Consider the following 17,481-nt stretch of genomic DNA (forward strand, 5'->3'; position numbering starts at 1 on the left):
TTGTTTTGATACACATTGATTCAATAGGGCAGTATTTTTTTATTTTCAAATTTAGTGGATAACAATTGTAAAAAATGAGCGAAAACAATCCACCGATAATGCGACGGAATTAAGCAGGTTATGTGAAGGTACGTCTCTTGTGAATATCAATTGATTGTTAGGTTTTCTCTTTTGAAATTACATTATGACGCATTCACATACATTATTAATACAAATACATTTTCCATGGCGAGACGATGAGGCAACCACTAGCACTTCCACTGGTTCAAGAGGTCCACGAAGGAAAAATGCACAATATTACCGTTATTACAGAGCACGGAAGCGAGCGGAGCAGGAAAAAGAGTCGTTGAATAGAACTATAGTGATCCTTCAACGACTGCTGATTCTTCTACAATTAACGTCGCAGGTTACGAAGTTTAACTTCTTCCGCGCGGAGGGACTCCACGCACTATTTTTTTAAAGTACTTTTTGCAGTTAAAAAAATTTTTTTAGCACGATTTTTCAAATTCCAATATTTTTTTAATACAATCTTATTGCGACACGAAAATTTCGAAATTAAATTTAATATTTTTTTTTCTATTTTGCACATTTGATTTGCGCGAATTCAATCCTAACTCCGCTTCGTTTGACCATCCCTTTTTCGGCAGCTACTTACCCTTTTCTTGCGCTTTTTCAAATTCTAACATTTTTAGTACGATGTTATTACGACACGCGAATTTCGAAATTAGGTTTTCTTTTGTTGGTGCACTCTATTTACGGCAATTCCATCCTAAAACCCACGTTGCTTGACAATGGTTTTTACACATTCCGATATTTTTAATGATTTTACGAAAAATGATTGACGAAAATTTGAGGAACGACTATTTGTTAATGATTCAGTTAAAATATACTATTTGACGCGTTTCATTCCAACACAATTCTGCGTTGTTTCACAAGTTACTTTTTCTTCATCTTAACTTCGATATTTTGTTATTTTAGATCTTTTTGACGAATTCCATTTGCGACGATTATATCGTAAATTCGTCCCGCAGTGGACAGATCGTTAAGACATGGTTCCCAGCAGATCACCGAAGTCAAGCATCACTGGCTGCTGTCAGTGTGCGGGTGGGTGACCACTTGGATCAGTCTGCTTAGGGACCGAGGGTGTGCGGTATGGGTCCTCGTTAAACTGTTCTACCGTAAAGTTCTCGTCTTTGGGTGCAGGTCGTCGGGTTACCGAAGCGGGGGTGCCATCCCCTCTGCAGAGGATCAAAATTGCAATGGCATGTCTTCGGATCATCCTCAGGTATGTTTCCCAGACCGTCGCCAATAGCCCATTGTGCAGCTCTAGTGCGACGTAAATTAACAACAACAACAATATCGTAAATTCACGTTATTTATTGATAGCTATTATTACCGTTCTGACGTAATTTTTCCGATATTTATAATTTGATCTCATAATTAAGCTACAATTCGAAGCCAAATTAGACCAAATCTTGGTGCATTTGGGGGGGGAGGCATTTTGGAGGAGCAGAAATTTCGTTCTTTGTACAGTTTGGTGAAAATTGCTCTACTGTTCCAAACTCGGTCTTTCTAACAAGTAAAATGATTTCTCATTTTTAACTCTCTCATAGCGATTTAACAAAACGTTCTGATACTAAAACTAGAGCGTAAGTAAAATTGCAATAACTAGTATATAATTTATAAACACACTGTTCTTTGGAAAATATCGTTTTTGTGCAGTTTGGTACAATTTGCTCAGCTGTTCCAAACTCGGTCTCTCTAACAAGTGAAATAACTTCTCACTTATAACTTTCTTATTATGATTTAACAAAATGTTCCGATCAATAAATATTATTAGAACGCAAGTAAAGTTAAAATAACTAGCATACAATTTATAAGCAAACTGTTCTTTAGAAAATATCGTTTTTGTGCAGTTTGGTACAATTTGCACACCTTTCCCAAACTCTTTCTTTCTAACAAGTGAAATAACTTCCCATTTATAACTTTCTCATTACAATTTAATAAAATGTTCTGATAAATAAACAATATTAGAGCGTAAGTAAAATTATAATAACTAGTATATAATTTATAAACAAACTGTTCTTTGGAAAATATCGTTTTTTAAGAGGAAAAAAATGATGAATGCGGAGTTAAGAAAAGCTAAAGCAGAGCCTTAAGCATTACAAAAAAAGTTCAAAAATGTGACATATTTTAAAACTATTAATGCATTATTGTGGCTTCCAAAATGTGTTACGCAAACAATCAAAATTTCTGTAAATATATATATATATATATATATATATATATATATATATATATACATATATATATATATATATATATATATATATATATATATATATATATATATATATATATATATATATATATATATATATATATATATATATATATATATATATTTATATATATAATGGTAACGCTTTAGTAAATGTCTAAAATATATTACTAGATCTAGTTAAGTGCCACTGCCCGGTATACATTTCCCCAGTATGCCCTACATCAATGTTTTTTAAGCTTTGGTGCCACTGCCCGGTATACATTTCCCCAGTATGCCCTACATCAATGTTTTTTAAGCCTTAGTGTCACTGCCCGGTATACATTTCCCCAGTATGCCCTACATCAATGTTTTTTTAAGCTTTAGTGCCACTGCCCGGTATACATTTCCCCAGTATGCCCTACATCAATGTTTTTTAAGCCTTAGTGTCACTGCCCGGTATACATTTCCCCAGTATGCCCTACATCAATGTTTTTTTAAGCTTTAGTGCCACTGCCCGGTATACATTTCCCCAGTATGCCCTACATCAATGTTTTTTAAGCCTTAGTGTCACTGCCCGGTATACATTTCCCCAGTATGCCCTACATCAATGTTTTTTTAAGCTTTAGTGCCACTGCCCGGTATACATTTCCCCAGTATGCCCTACATCAATGGTTTTTAAGCCTTAGTGTCACTGCCCGGTATACATTTCCCCAGTATGCCCTACATCAATGTTTTCTTAAGCTTTAGTGCCACTGCCCGGTATACATTTCCCCAGTATGCCCTACATCAATGGTTTTTAAGCCTTAGTGTCACTGCCCGGTATACATTTCCCCAGTATGCCCTACATCAATGTTTTTTTAAGCTTTAGTGCCACTGTCCGGTATACATTTCCCCAGTATGCCCTACATCAATGGTTTTTAAGCCTTAGTGTCACTGCCCGGTATACATTTCCCCAGTATGCCCTACATCAATGTTTTTTTAAGCTTTAGTGCCACTGCCCGGTATACATTTCCCCAGTATGCCCTACATCAATGGTTTTTAAGCCTTAGTGTCACTGCCCGGTATACATTTCCCCAGTATGCCCTACATCAATGTTTTTTTAAGCTTTAGTGCCACTGCCCGGTATACATTTCCCCAGTATGCCCTACATCAATGTTTTTTAAGCCTTAGTGTCACTGCCCGGTATACATTTCCCCAGTATGCCCTACATCAATGTTTTTTTAAGCTTTAGTGCCACTGCCCGGTATACATTTCCCCAGTATGCCCTACATCAATGTTTTTTAAGCCTTAGTGTCACTGCCCGGTATACATTTCCCCAGTATGCCCTACATCAATGTTTTTTTAAGCTTTAGTGCCACTGCCCGGTATACATTTCCCCAGTATGCCCTACATCAATGGTTTTTAAGCCTTAGTGTCACTGCCCGGTATACATTTCCCCAGTATGCCCTACATCAATGTTTTCTTAAGCTTTAGTGCCACTGCCCGGTATACATTTCCCCAGTATGCCCTACATCAATGGTTTTTAAGCCTTAGTGTCACTGCCCGGTATACATTTCCCCAGTATGCCCTACATCAATGTTTTTTTAAGCTTTAGTGCCACTGTCCGGTATACATTTCCCCAGTATGCCCTACATCAATGGTTTTTAAGCCTTAGTGTCACTGCCCGGTATACATTTCCCCAGTATGCCCTACATCAATGTTTTTTTAAGCTTTAGTGCCACTGCCCGGTATACATTTCCCCAGTATGCCCTACATCAATGGTTTTTAAGCCTTAGTGTCACTGCCCGGTATACATTTCCCCAGTATGCCCTACATCAATGTTTTTTTAAGCTTTAGTGCCACTGCCCGGTATACATTTCCCCAGTATGCCCTACATCAATGGTTTTTAAGCCTTAGTGTCACTGCCCGGTATACATTTCCCCAGTATGCCCTACATCAATGTTTTTTAAGCTTTAGTGCCACTGCCCGGTATACATTTCCCCAGTATGCCCTACATCAATGGTTTTTAAGCCTTAGTGTCACTGCCCGGTATACATTTCCCCAGTATGCCCTACATCAATGTTTTTTTAAGCTTTAGTGCCACTGTCCGGTATACATTTCCCCAGTATGCCCTACATCAATGGTTTTTAAGCCTTAGTGTCACTGCCCGGTATACATTTCCCCAGTATGCCCTACATCAATGTTTTTTTAAGCTTTAGTGCCACTGTCCGGTATACATTTCCCCAGTATGCCCTACATCAATGGTTTTTAAGCCTTAGTGTCACTGCCCGGTATACATTTCCCCAGTATGCCCTACATCAATGTTTTTTTAAGCTTTAGTGCCACTGCCCGGTATACATTTCCCCAGTATGCCCTACATCAATGGTTTTTAAGCCTTAGTGTCACTGCCCGGTATACATTTCCCCAGTATGCCCTACATCAATGTTTTTTAAGCCTTAGTGTCACTGCCCGGTATACATTTCCCCAGTATGCCCTACATCAATGTTTTTTTAAGCTTTAGTGCCACTGCCCGGTATACATTTCCCCAGTATGCCCTACATCAATGGTTTTTAAGCCTTAGTGTCACTGCCCGGTATACATTTCCCCAGTATGCCCTACATCAATGTTTTTTTAAGCTTTAGTGCCACTGTCCGGTATACATTTCCCCAGTATGCCCTACATCAATGGTTTTTAAGCCTTAGTGTCACTGCCCGGTATACATTTCCCCAGTATGCCCTACATCAATGTTTTTTTAAGCTTTAGTGCCACTGCCCGGTATACATTTCCCCAGTATGCCCTACATCAATGGTTTTTAAGCCTTAGTGTCACTGCCCGGTATACATTTCCCCAGTATGCCCTACATCAATGGTTTTTAAGCCTTAGTGTCACTGCCCGGTATACATTTCCCCAGTATGCCCTACATCAATGTTTTTTTAAGCTTTAGTGCCACTGCCCGGTATACATTTCCCCAGTATGCCCTACATCAATGGTTTTTAAGCCTTAGTGTCACTGCCCGGTATACATTTCCCCAGTATGCCCTACATCAATGTTTTTTTAAGCTTTAGTGCCACTGTCCGGTATACATTTCCCCAGTATGCCCTACATCAATGGTTTTTAAGCCTTAGTGTCACTGCCCGGTATACATTTCCCCAGTATGCCCTACATCAATGTTTTTTTAAGCTTTAGTGCCACTGCCCGGTATACATTTCCCCAGTATGCCCTACATCAATGGTTTTTAAGCCTTAGTGTCACTGCCCGGTATACATTTCCCCAGTATGCCCTACATCAATGTTTTTTAAGCCTTAGTGTCACTGCCCGGTATACATTTCCCCAGTATGCCCTACATCAATGTTTTTTTAAGCTTTAGTGCCACTGTCCGGTATACATTTCCCCAGTATGCCCTACATCAATGGTTTTTTAAGCTTTAGTGCCACTGTCCGGTATACATTTCCCCAGTATGCCCTACATCAATGTTTTTTTAAGCTTTAGTGCCACTGTCCGGTATACATTTCCCCAGTATGCCCTACATCAATGGTTTTTAAGCCTTAGTGTCACTGCCCGGTATACATTTCCCCAGTATGCCATACATCAATGTTTTTTTAAGCTTTAGTGCCACTGTCCGGTATACATTTCCCCAGTATGCCCTACATCAATGGTTTTTAAGCCTTAGTGTCACTGCCCGGTATACATTTCCCCAGTATGCCCTACATCAATGTTTTTTTAAGCTTTAGTGCCACTGCCCGGTATACATTTCCCCAGTATGCCCTACATCAATGGTTTTTAAGCCTTAGTGTCACTGCCCGGTATACATTTCCCCAGTATGCCCTACATCAATGTTTTTTAAGCCTTAGTGTCACTGCCCGGTATACATTTCCCCAGTATGCCCTACATCAATGTTTTTTTAAGCTTTAGTGCCACTGCCCGGTATACATTTCCCCAGTATGCCCTACATCAATGGTTTTTAAGCCTTAGTGTCACTGCCCGGTATACATTTCCCCAGTATGCCCTACATCAATGTTTTTTTAAGCTTTAGTGCCACTGCCCGGTATACATTTCCCCAGTATGCCCTACATCAATGGTTTTTAAGCCTTAGTGTCACTGCCCGGTATACATTTCCCCAGTATGCCCTACATCAATGTTTTTTAAGCCTTAGTGTCACTGCCCGGTATACATTTCCCCAGTATGCCCTACATCAATGTTTTTTTAAGCTTTAGTGCCACTGCCCGGTATACATTTCCCCAGTATGCCCTACATCAATGGTTTTTAAGCCTTAGTGTCACTGCCCGGTATACATTTCCCCAGTATGCCCTACATCAATGTTTTTTAAGCCTTAGTGTCACTGCCCGGTATACATTTCCCCAGTATGCCCTACATCAATGTTTTTTTAAGCTTTAGTGCCACTGCCCGGTATACATTTCCCCAGTATGCCCTACATCAATGGTTTTTAAGCCTTAGTGTCACTGCCCGGTATACATTTCCCCAGTATGCCCTACATCAATGTTTTTTAAGCCTTAGTGTCACTGCCCGGTATACATTTCCCCAGTATGCCCTACATCAATGTTTTTTTAAGCTTTAGTGCCACTGCCCGGTATACATTTCCCCAGTATGCCCTACATTAATGGTTTTTAAGCCTTAGTGTCACTGCCCGGTATACATTTCCCCAGTATGCCCTACATCAATGTTTTTTAAGCCTTAGTGTCACTGCCCGGTATACATTTCCCCAGTATGCCCTACATCAATGTTTTTTTAAGCTTTAGTGCCACTGCCCGGTATACATTTCCCCAGTATGCCCTACATCAATGGTTTTTAAGCCTTAGTGTCACTGCCCGGTATACATTTCCCCAGTATGCCCTACATCAATGTTTTTTAAGCCTTAGTGTCACTGCCCGGTATATATTTCCCCAGTATGCCCTACATCAATGTTTTTTTAAGCTTTAGTGCCACTGCCCGGTATACATTTCCCCAGTATGCCCTACATCAATGGTTTTTAAGCCTTAGTGTCACTGCCCGGTATACATTTCCCCAGTATGCCCTACATCAATGTTTTTTTAAGCTTTAGTGCCACTGCCCGGTATACATTTCCCCAGTATGCCCTACATCAATGTTTTTTAAGCCTTAGTGTCACTGCCCGGTATACATTTCCCCAGTATGCCCTACATCAATGTTTTTTTAAGCTTTAGTGCCACTGCCCGGTATACATTTCCCCAGTATGCCCTACATCAATGGTTTTTAAGCCTTAGTGTCACTGCCCGGTATACATTTCCCCAGTATGCCCTACATCAATGTTTTCTTAAGCTTTAGTGCCACTGCCCGGTATACATTTCCCCAGTATGCCCTACATCAATGGTTTTTAAGCCTTAGTGTCACTGCCCGGTATACATTTCCCCAGTATGCCCTACATCAATGTTTTTTTAAGCTTTAGTGCCACTGCCCGGTATACATTTCCCCAGTATGCCCTACATCAATGGTTTTTAAGCCTTAGTGTCACTGCCCGGTATACATTTCCCCAGTATGCCCTACATCAATGTTTTTTAAGCCTTAGTGTCACTGCCCGGTATACATTTCCCCAGTATGCCCTACATCAATGGTTTTTAAGCCTTAGTGTCACTGCCCGGTATACATTTCCCCAGTATGCCCTACATCAATGTTTTTTTAAGCTTTAGTGCCACTGCCCGGTATACATTTCCCCAGTATGCCCTACATCAATGGTTTTTAAGCCTTAGTGTCACTGCCCGGTATACATTTCCCCAGTATGCCCTACATCAATGTTTTTTAAGCCTTAGTGTCACTGCCCGGTATATATTTCCCCAGTATGCCCTACATCAATGTTTTTTTAAGCTTTAGTGCCACTGCCCGGTATACATTTCCCCAGTATGCCCTACATCAATGGTTTTTAAGCCTTAGTGTCACTGCCCGGTATACATTTACCCAGTATGCCCTACATCAATGTTTTTTTAAGCTTTAGTGCCACTGCCCGGTATACATTTCCCCAGTATGCCCTACATCAATGTTTTTTAAGCCTTAGTGTCACTGCCCGGTATACATTTCCCCAGTATGCCCTACATCAATGTTTTTTTAAGCTTTAGTGCCACTGCCCGGTATACATTTCCCCAGTATGCCCTACATCAATGGTTTTTAAGCCTTAGTGTCACTGCCCGGTATACATTTCCCCAGTATGCCCTACATCAATGTTTTCTTAAGCTTTAGTGCCACTGCCCGGTATACATTTCCCCAGTATGCCCTACATCAATGGTTTTTAAGCCTTAGTGTCACTGCCCGGTATACATTTCCCCAGTATGCCCTACATCAATGTTTTTTTAAGCTTTAGTGCCACTGCCCGGTATACATTTCCCCAGTATGCCCTACATCAATGGTTTTTAAGCCTTAGTGTCACTGCCCGGTATACATTTCCCCAGTATGCCCTACATCAATGGTTTTTTTTTTAGGTCAAGTGCCACTGCCCAGTTTGCATTTAACCGGTACTCTGAACACTGATGTTTTTCCTAATCTATCCTCAGCAGTTACTAAAATATCGAATGAATATAATAATATCAACGAATAAATTATTGTCAAATCGGATATAACAAATATTTCGGACATTCACCAAGCGACTATATGATTGTTAACATTCACCAGTGAAAATGTCGACATTCCCTAGATTTCGGTGATTCACGGCAACATATATATATATATATATATATATATATATATATATATATATATATATATATATATATATATATATATATATATATATATATATATATATATTATGAAAAATATATGCATTTATGAATAGTATTATTTTTCCAGCTAAGCTATTTATAATAAAATAGCTACAACGATAACGAAAAAAAACGATAAATTAGGCAAATAACGCTGTCTATCTGCCACAAAATTTATGAGCTTAAGGAAGGGAAACTCTGAGATATTAAAAACATTGTTATGCTTATTCTATAAACAAAACAGATCGTGGAGAGGCACTCACGTGGAATTTTAAAGGAAAAATGCTTTTTTTTCATCCATAATACGATAAATATTATAAACATCAGTGGATCAGGTAGATCTAAATTCAGTTCATAAAAATTACGAATTTCTCATTAAAATATTATATTAAATAAAATAGAAATATTCCCTGAAATCAATGTTGAAAAATTAAGAAGAAAAACGTTACCATATTTTAAATTTTGAAATCGTTTTAAAGTACCGTTTGTAATCCAGTGGAATTATTAATTTAGGTACAATCAATTTCAAGCGAAAAGTCTACATTTTACACGTTAACCACATGCAAGTAAACATCAATATCGCAAAATCAGAATTCGTATTCAGCAGGCCAAGTTACAACAAAAATCTTCTATATTTATTAACTATAAGACATGTTAATATTATTCCTTTGATTTGGGAAATAACGAATTCCTATCTCGTTTTTCCTCTCTTCTTTTTTTGGCTTTTTTGTTTGTTTTTTGCAGAATGTAATTGGGTTAATAATGATAACGTCGAAATCACAATTGTTTTTTTGTTTTGTTTTATTTTTTAGCCTTTCTTTTTGTAATTTAGATTTTCGCAGGATAAAAAGTCGTACAGTTCGTTTTTACAATTTAAATATCAATTTAATTTTTTCGTTTGATGAATTTTAAAATAATTAAAAAGAAACGCACGATCTGACCAATTTTTTATGGCATCCTGGATAACTCCAATTTATGAAATAAATTTGCATTTTTTAAAAAAAAATCCCTTTTTGCCTGTTTTGTAAGGATCTAAACCTTTAAGTTGGTCTTTACAATTAAATTTTTTTCTTCTTCTTCATTAACTTAATACAATGATTAAAAAGTATGAAAGATGCGATAATATTTTTAAAAAAAGCACACGATCCCACCATTTTTCTATGGCATCCTGTATGACTCCAATTTATCTCATAAATTTGCATTCTTAAAAAAAAAAAAATTATTTCTGCCTGTCACGTGAGGATTCAAACATTTAAGTTTGTCTTTACAATTGAAAATTCTATTTTTTTCCCCTCTTCTTTATAAACTCAATGCAATGATTAAAAAGTAACATACAATCTCATGGGAATAACACGCGCACTGTTGCATAAGAATAAAAAGTTTGCTTTTAAGATTACTTTTTTTTTATCTAATGATTAAAAAAAGGGTTTAAACAGGTAACACAAAGTGTGGACTCACCTCGTATGAAAGATGCGACAAGAATTAAAAAGAAGAACACGATCCCACTATTTTTCTACGGCATCCTGTATAACTCCAGTTTATCTAATAAATTTGTATTGTCTTTTTTTTTTTTTTGAAAAATTATATTTCTGCCTGTCACGTGAGGATATAAACATTTAAGTTTGTCTTTACAATTGAAAATTCTATTTTTTTCTTCTTCTTTATAAACTCAATGCAATGATTAAAAAGTAACATACAATCTCATGGGAAAAACACGCGCACTGTTGCATAAGAATAAAAAGCTTGCTTTTAAGATTAATTTTTTTTTTATCTAATGATTAAAAAAAGGGTTTAAACAGGTAACACAAAGTGTGGACTCACCTCGTATGAAAGATGCGACAAGAATTAAAAAGAAGAACACGATCCCACTATTTTTCTACGGCATCCTGTATAACTCCAATTTATCTAATAAATGTGTATTTTTTTTTTTTTGAAAAATTATATTTCTGCCTGTCACGTGAGGATATAAACATTTAAGTTTGTCTTTACAATTGAAAATTCTATTTTTTTCTTCTTCTTTATAAACTCAATGCAATGATTAAAAAGTAACATACAATCTCATGGGAAAAACACGCGCACTGTTGCATAAGAATAAAAAGTTTGCTTTTAAGATTACTTTTTTTTTATCTAATGATTAAAAAAAGGGTTTAAACAGGTAACACAAAGTGTGGACTCACCTCGTATGAAAGATGCGACAAGAATTAAAAAGAAGAACACGATCCCACTATTTTTCTACGGCATCCTGTATAACTCCAATTTATCTAATAAATGTGTATTTTTTTTTTTTTTGAAAAATTATATTTCTGCCTGTCACGTGAGGATATAAACATTTAAGTTTGTCTTTACAATTGAAAATTCTATTTTTTTCTTCTTCTTTATAAACTCAATGCAATGATTAAAAAGTAACATACAATCTCATGGGAAAAACACGCGCACTGTTGCATAAGAATAAAAAGTTTGCTTTTAAGATTACTTTTTTTTTATCTAATGATTAAAAAAAGGGTTTAAACAGGTAACACAAAGTGTGGACTCACCTCGTATGAAAGATGCGACAAGAATTAAAAAGAAGAACACGATCCCACTATTTTTCTACGGCATCCTGTATAACTCCAATTTATCTAATAAATTTGTATTGTCTTTTTTTTTTTGAAAAATTATATTTCTGCCTGTCACGTGAGGATATAAACATTTAAGTTTGTCTTTACAATTGAAAATTCTATTTTTTTCTTCTTCTTTATAAACTCAGTGCAATGATTAAAAAGTAACATACAATCTCATGGGAATAACACGCGCACTGTTGCATAAGAATAAAAAGTTTGCTTTTAAGATTACTTTTTTTTTTATCTAATGATTAAAAAAAAGGTTTAAACACGTGACACAAAGTGTGGACTCACCTCGTATGAAAGATGCGACAAGAATTAAAAAGAAGAACACGATCCCACTATTTTTCTACGGCATCCTGTATAACTCCAATTTATCTAATAAATGTGTATTTTTTTTTTTTTTTTGAAAAATTATATTTCTGCCTGTCACGTGAGGATATAAACATTTAAGTTTGTCTTTACAATTGAAAATTCTATTTTTTTCTTCTTCTTTATAAACTCAATGCAATGATTAAAAAGTAACATACAATCTCATGGGAAAAACACGCGCACTGTTGCATAAGAATAAAAAGTTTGCTTTTAAGATTACTTTTTTTTTTATCTAATGATTAAAAAAAAGGGTTTAAACAGGTAACACAAAGTGTGGACTCACCTCGTATGAAAGATGCGACAAGAATTAAAAAGAAGAACACGATCCCACTATTTTTCTCCGGCATCCTGTATAACTCCAATTTATCTAATAAATTTGTATTGTCTTTTTTTTTTTTGAAAAATTATATTTCTGCCTGTCACGTGAGGATATAAACATTTAAGTTTGTCTTTACAATTGAAAATTCTATTTTTTTCTTCTTCTTTATAAACTCAGTGCAATGATTAAAAAGTAACATACAATCTCATGGGAATAACACGCGCACTGTTGCATAAGAATAAAAAGTTTGCTTTTAAGATTACTTTTTTTTTATCTAATGATTAAAAAAAAGGTTTAAACACGTGACACAAAGTGTGGACTCACCTCGTATGAAAGATGCGACAAGAATTAAAAAGAAGCACACGATCCCACTATTTTTCTACGGCATCCTGTATAACTTCAGTTTATCTAATAAATTTGCATTGGTTTTTTTTTTTGAAAAATTATATTTCTGCCTGTCACGTGAGGATATGAACATTTAAGTTTGTCTTTACAATTAAAAATTCTATTTCCCCCCCCCCCCTCTTTATAAACTCAATGCAATGATAAAAAAGTAACAAACAATTTAATGGGAATAACACGCACACTGTTGCATAAAAATAAGAAGTTTGCCTTTAAAAATGCTTTTTTATGTAATTATTTTTTAAAAAAAGGGTTTAAACACGTGACACAAAGAGTGGAATCACCTCGTATGAGAGATGCGGCAAGAATTAAGAAGAAGTACACGGTCCCACCATTTTTCCATGAAATCCAGTATAACTCCAATTTATCTAATAAATTTTCAGTAATCCAGTATAACTCCAATTATTTAATAAATTGACGAACTAATAAACATTTAAGTTCGTCTTTACAATTTAAAATTCTATTTTTTTTTTCTTCTTTATAAACTCAATGCAATGATTAAAAAGTAACATACAATCTCACAGGAATAACACGCTCACTGTTGCATAAAAATAAGAAGTTTGCCTTTAAAAAGGTTTTTTTATGTAATTATTTTTTAAAAAAAGGGTTTAAACACGTGACACAAAGAGTGGAATCACCTCGTATGAGAGATGCGGCAAGAATTAAGAAGAAGTACACGGTCCCACCATTTTTCCATGAAATCCAGTATAACTCCAATTTATCTAATAAATTTGCAGTAATCCAGTATAACTCCAATTATTTAATAAATTGACGAACTAATAAACATTTAAGTTCGTCTTTACAATTTAAAATTCTATTTTTTTTTTCTTCTTTATAAACTCAATGCAATGATTAAAAAGTAACATACAATCTCACAGGAATAACACGCTCACTGTTGCATAAAAATAAGAAGTTTGCCTTTAAAAAGGTTTTTTTATGTAATTATTTTTTAAAAAAAGGGTTTAAACACGTGACACAAAGAGTGGAATCACCTCGTATGAGAGATGCGGCAAGAATTAAGAAGAAGTACACGGTCCCACCATTTTTCCATGAAATCCAGTATAACTCCAATTTATCTAATAAATTTTCAGTAATCCAGTATAACTCCAATTATTTAATAAATTGACGAACTAATAAACATTTAAGTTCGTCTTTACAATTTAAAATTCTATTTTTTTTTTCTTCTTTATAAACTCAATGCAATGATTAAAAAGTAACATACAATCTCACAGGAATAACACGCTCACTGTTGCATAAAAATAAGAAGTTTGCCTTTAAAAAGGTTTTTTTATGTAATTATTTTTTAAAAAAAGGGTTTAAACACGTGACACAAAGAGTGGAATCACCTCGTATGAGAGATGCGGCAAGAATTAAGAAGAAGTACACGGTCCCACCATTTTTCCATGAAATCCAGTATAACTCCAATTTATCTAATAAATTTGCAGTAATCCAGTATAACTCCAATTATTTAATAAATTGACGAACTAATAAACATTTAAGTTCGTCTTTACAATTTAAAATTCTATTTTTTTTTCTTCTTTATAAACTCAATGCAATGATTAAAAAGTAACATACAATCTCACAGGAATAACACGCACACTGTTGCATAAAAATAAGAAGTTTGCCTTTAAAAAGGTTTTTTTATGTAATTATTTTTTAAAAAAAGAGGGTTTAAACACGCGACACAACGTGCGGATTCACCTCGTATGAAAGATGCGACAAGAATTTAAAAGAAGCACACGATCCCACCATTTTTCTATTGCATCCTGTATAATTCCAATTTATCTAATAAATTTGCAGTAATCCAGTATAACTCCAATTATTTAATAAATTGACGAACTAATAAACATTTAAGTTCGTCTTTACAATTTAAAATTCTATTTTTTTTTCTTCTTTATAAACTCAATGCAATGATTAAAAAGTAACATACAATCTCACAGGAATAACACGCACACTGTTGCATAAAAATAAGAAGTTTGCCTTTAAAAAGGTTTTTTTATGTAATTATTTTTTAAAAAAAGAGGGTTTAAACACGCGACACAACGTGCGGATTCACCTCGCATGAAAGATGCGACAAGAATTTAAAAGAAGCACACGATCCCACCATTTTTCTATTGCATCCTGTATAATTCCAATTTATCTAATAAATTAGCATTTTTTTAAAGAAATAATATTCCTGCGTATCATGTGAGGATATAAACATTTAAATTTGTCTTTACAATTAAAAATTCTATTTTTTTTTCTTCTTTATTAACTCAATGCAATGATTAAAAAATAACATACAATCTCATGGAAATAACACTCACGCTGTTGCATAAGAATAAAAAGTTTGCTTTTAAAAATGCCTTTTTATATAATGATTTAAAAAAAAAGGGGGCTTAAGCACGTGACACAAAGTGCGGATTCACCTCGTATGAGAGATGCGGCGAAAATTAAAAAGAATTAAAGAGAAACGCACGATCCCACCAGTTTTCCATGGCAACCAGCATTACTCAAATTTATTTAATGAATTTGCATTTAAAAAAAAATCACTTTTTGCCTGTCACATGAGAATTAGACCTTTAAGTTTGTCTTTACAATTTCAAAAACTCGATTTTTTTTCTTTCTTCTTTATAAACTTAATAATATGATTAAAAAGTAACATACAATCTCATGGGAATAACCCGCACTGTTGCATAAAAATAAAAAGTTTGCTTTTAAGAATGCTTTTTTTCATATAATGATTAAAAAAAAGGGTTTAAACACGTGAGAGAAAGTGGGAACTCACCTCGTATGAGAGATGCGGCAAGAAGCAGCAACAGTTGAAGCAGGGGAGGCATCCGACGTCCGTAGCTGGCAATCGTCGGAACTGCTCTGTCTCTCTCCCCTACAATATCGCCTGCTCCCCCATCGCTACTCACCATCCCCCAACCCCCACTCTACAACTTTCTGTGATAATGTATTCGAAAAACGTCGGACTTTAACAGTCACCGTTGTTGATTTTAGTATTTCATAGTGAATGGTAAAGAAATAAGTTCATTAATGGGCGAACCATCGACCATGGGCGAATGTTATACAGGTGAAAAAGCTCTACACGATACAAATCAGCTGTTCACAGTAACTTTCAAGTCTACTATACGAATTCATAAGACCGGGATAGCCTGGTCGGTAGGGCACTGGGCCCATCTCCAAGAGGTCGTGAGCTCGATCCCCGCCGGCCGAAGACTCCCCGTGTAGTAAATGGTGACTGATGCACGTTGAATCTGTCGAGTCGCAAAGTCCTCCATGTTCCCATAACAAATCAATACCTCTGGGGGTACTGATCCAGGAGTTTTCTTGTCTTCTGGATTAGTTCAAAATTACAAGGCAACGGAGTTGAACATTAGTTGTCGTAAACGCAAAATTGGGTCGGCTGTTCAACGACGAATATATATAAAAAGAAAATACAAATTAAAGGAGTCGCAATGACTCAGGGGATAGAGGGTTCGATCTCGGCGATGGCTGGTCGATACGAATTCCCCATCCGGCTTGCACCGATCACAATCTGACTTAAAATATCTTCAGTGGTAGACGGATCATGGGTTAGAGTCCCCTTGCCGTCAGGCTAACCGTGGGAGATTATCGAGGTCTTCCTCTCCATGTAACGCAAATGCAGGTTAGATCCATCAAAAAGTCCTCTACGAAGGCAAATTTCTACCAATATTTGATCCAGGAGTTCTCTTGTCTTCTGGATTGGGTTCAAAATTACAAGGCTACATAGTTGAAACCCAAAAATTTGATCGGCTGTTCAACGACGGTTATAAAAAAAATATACAAGGCAAAACCATAAATTAAGAGGATAACATACCCCGGAAGAAAGTTTCTGTCGCGAATTGTCATTCTCCTTTTTTACTAATTTAAAAGAAGATTAAGAGATTGTTATTTTTTTTTTGGGGGGGGGGGTTATTAAACGAAAGGGAGGGAGAATAAACATTTTAACAGTTTGTGTAATTTCATTAAAATTTAGAATCATATATATTTTATATTCATTTTTACAATATTGTTTGCTGAAATTATTCTTTTGTTAAATTTATTATATTCAATAAAATATTCTGTAAAAAATTCTCAAATGTGAAGCATACTTAAATTTTATTGAAATTGAACTTTATTTTTAAATGTGTGTAAAAGTCACGTTTTATTCTTCTAAATCAGTGGTTATCAACCGGCAGCCGGCGGGCCGCATCCAGCCTATGAAGCCTTTTTTTGTGGCCCGCGAACTTAAATATATTTGTTGTCATTTTTCTGCGGACAATTTTCGTAAAAAATCTACATGGGTTTAAAATACTTTTCTTTCTTGAAAAAAAATTCTTCATTTCTATGAAATTTAACATACCAACAGTGCAAAAAAATTTATTTCTCAGGTTTTGGAATCCAAGAAAACATTTATTCAAGAAAATATTTATTATTATTTGTAATTCAATACTTTTGTTTTGAACAACTTGATAAGAATGTGACTGTAATATTTAATGTTCCTTCAAACATAAAAGAGTCCCATATAAAATTTTGACAAAGTTGCGGCCTGCCATTTGACTGGTGTTTTTAACTGTGCCCCCCCCCCCTCATGTAATTTGGACACCCCTGTTCTAAATGTTTCACTTAAACTAGATATTTATCTTATTAAAAAAATATTTCCTAATAAAAAAAAATAGAATAACAGATTTCATAATAAAAAGTCGTCGATTGAACGCCCTTTTTGACTTGCTGTGTTCTCCCCCCCCCCCCTCAGACCACAGTTAGCAATTATTTGTTGATGTGCTCTTACTAAGTCGCTTTCGAATATTTAGGCATCAGAATCTTCCAATC

At 35.4% G+C, this 17,481-nt stretch overlaps 1 protein-coding gene across 1 annotated transcript in view; it reads right to left on the bottom strand.

The window, feature by feature from the left end:
* Nucleotides 1-15,573, bottom strand: part of LOC107444316 (uncharacterized) — a 202,932-nt gene extending 187,359 nt beyond the window's left edge. Inside the window, exon 1 of the mRNA XM_021148137.4 lies at nt 15,428-15,573. Coding sequence (XP_021003796.3) covers nt 15,428-15,563 — 136 coding nt within the window. The 5' untranslated portion in view covers nt 15,564-15,573. The remainder of the gene's footprint in view (nt 1-15,427) is intronic.
* Nucleotides 15,574-17,481: the final 1,908 nt, after the last annotated feature.

This window comes from Parasteatoda tepidariorum, chromosome 2, assembly GCF_982258835.1.
Source record: "Parasteatoda tepidariorum strain Cologne lab strain chromosome 2, Ptep-v5.0, whole genome shotgun sequence".
In the NCBI taxonomy this organism is placed as follows: domain Eukaryota; kingdom Metazoa; phylum Arthropoda; class Arachnida; order Araneae; family Theridiidae; genus Parasteatoda; species Parasteatoda tepidariorum.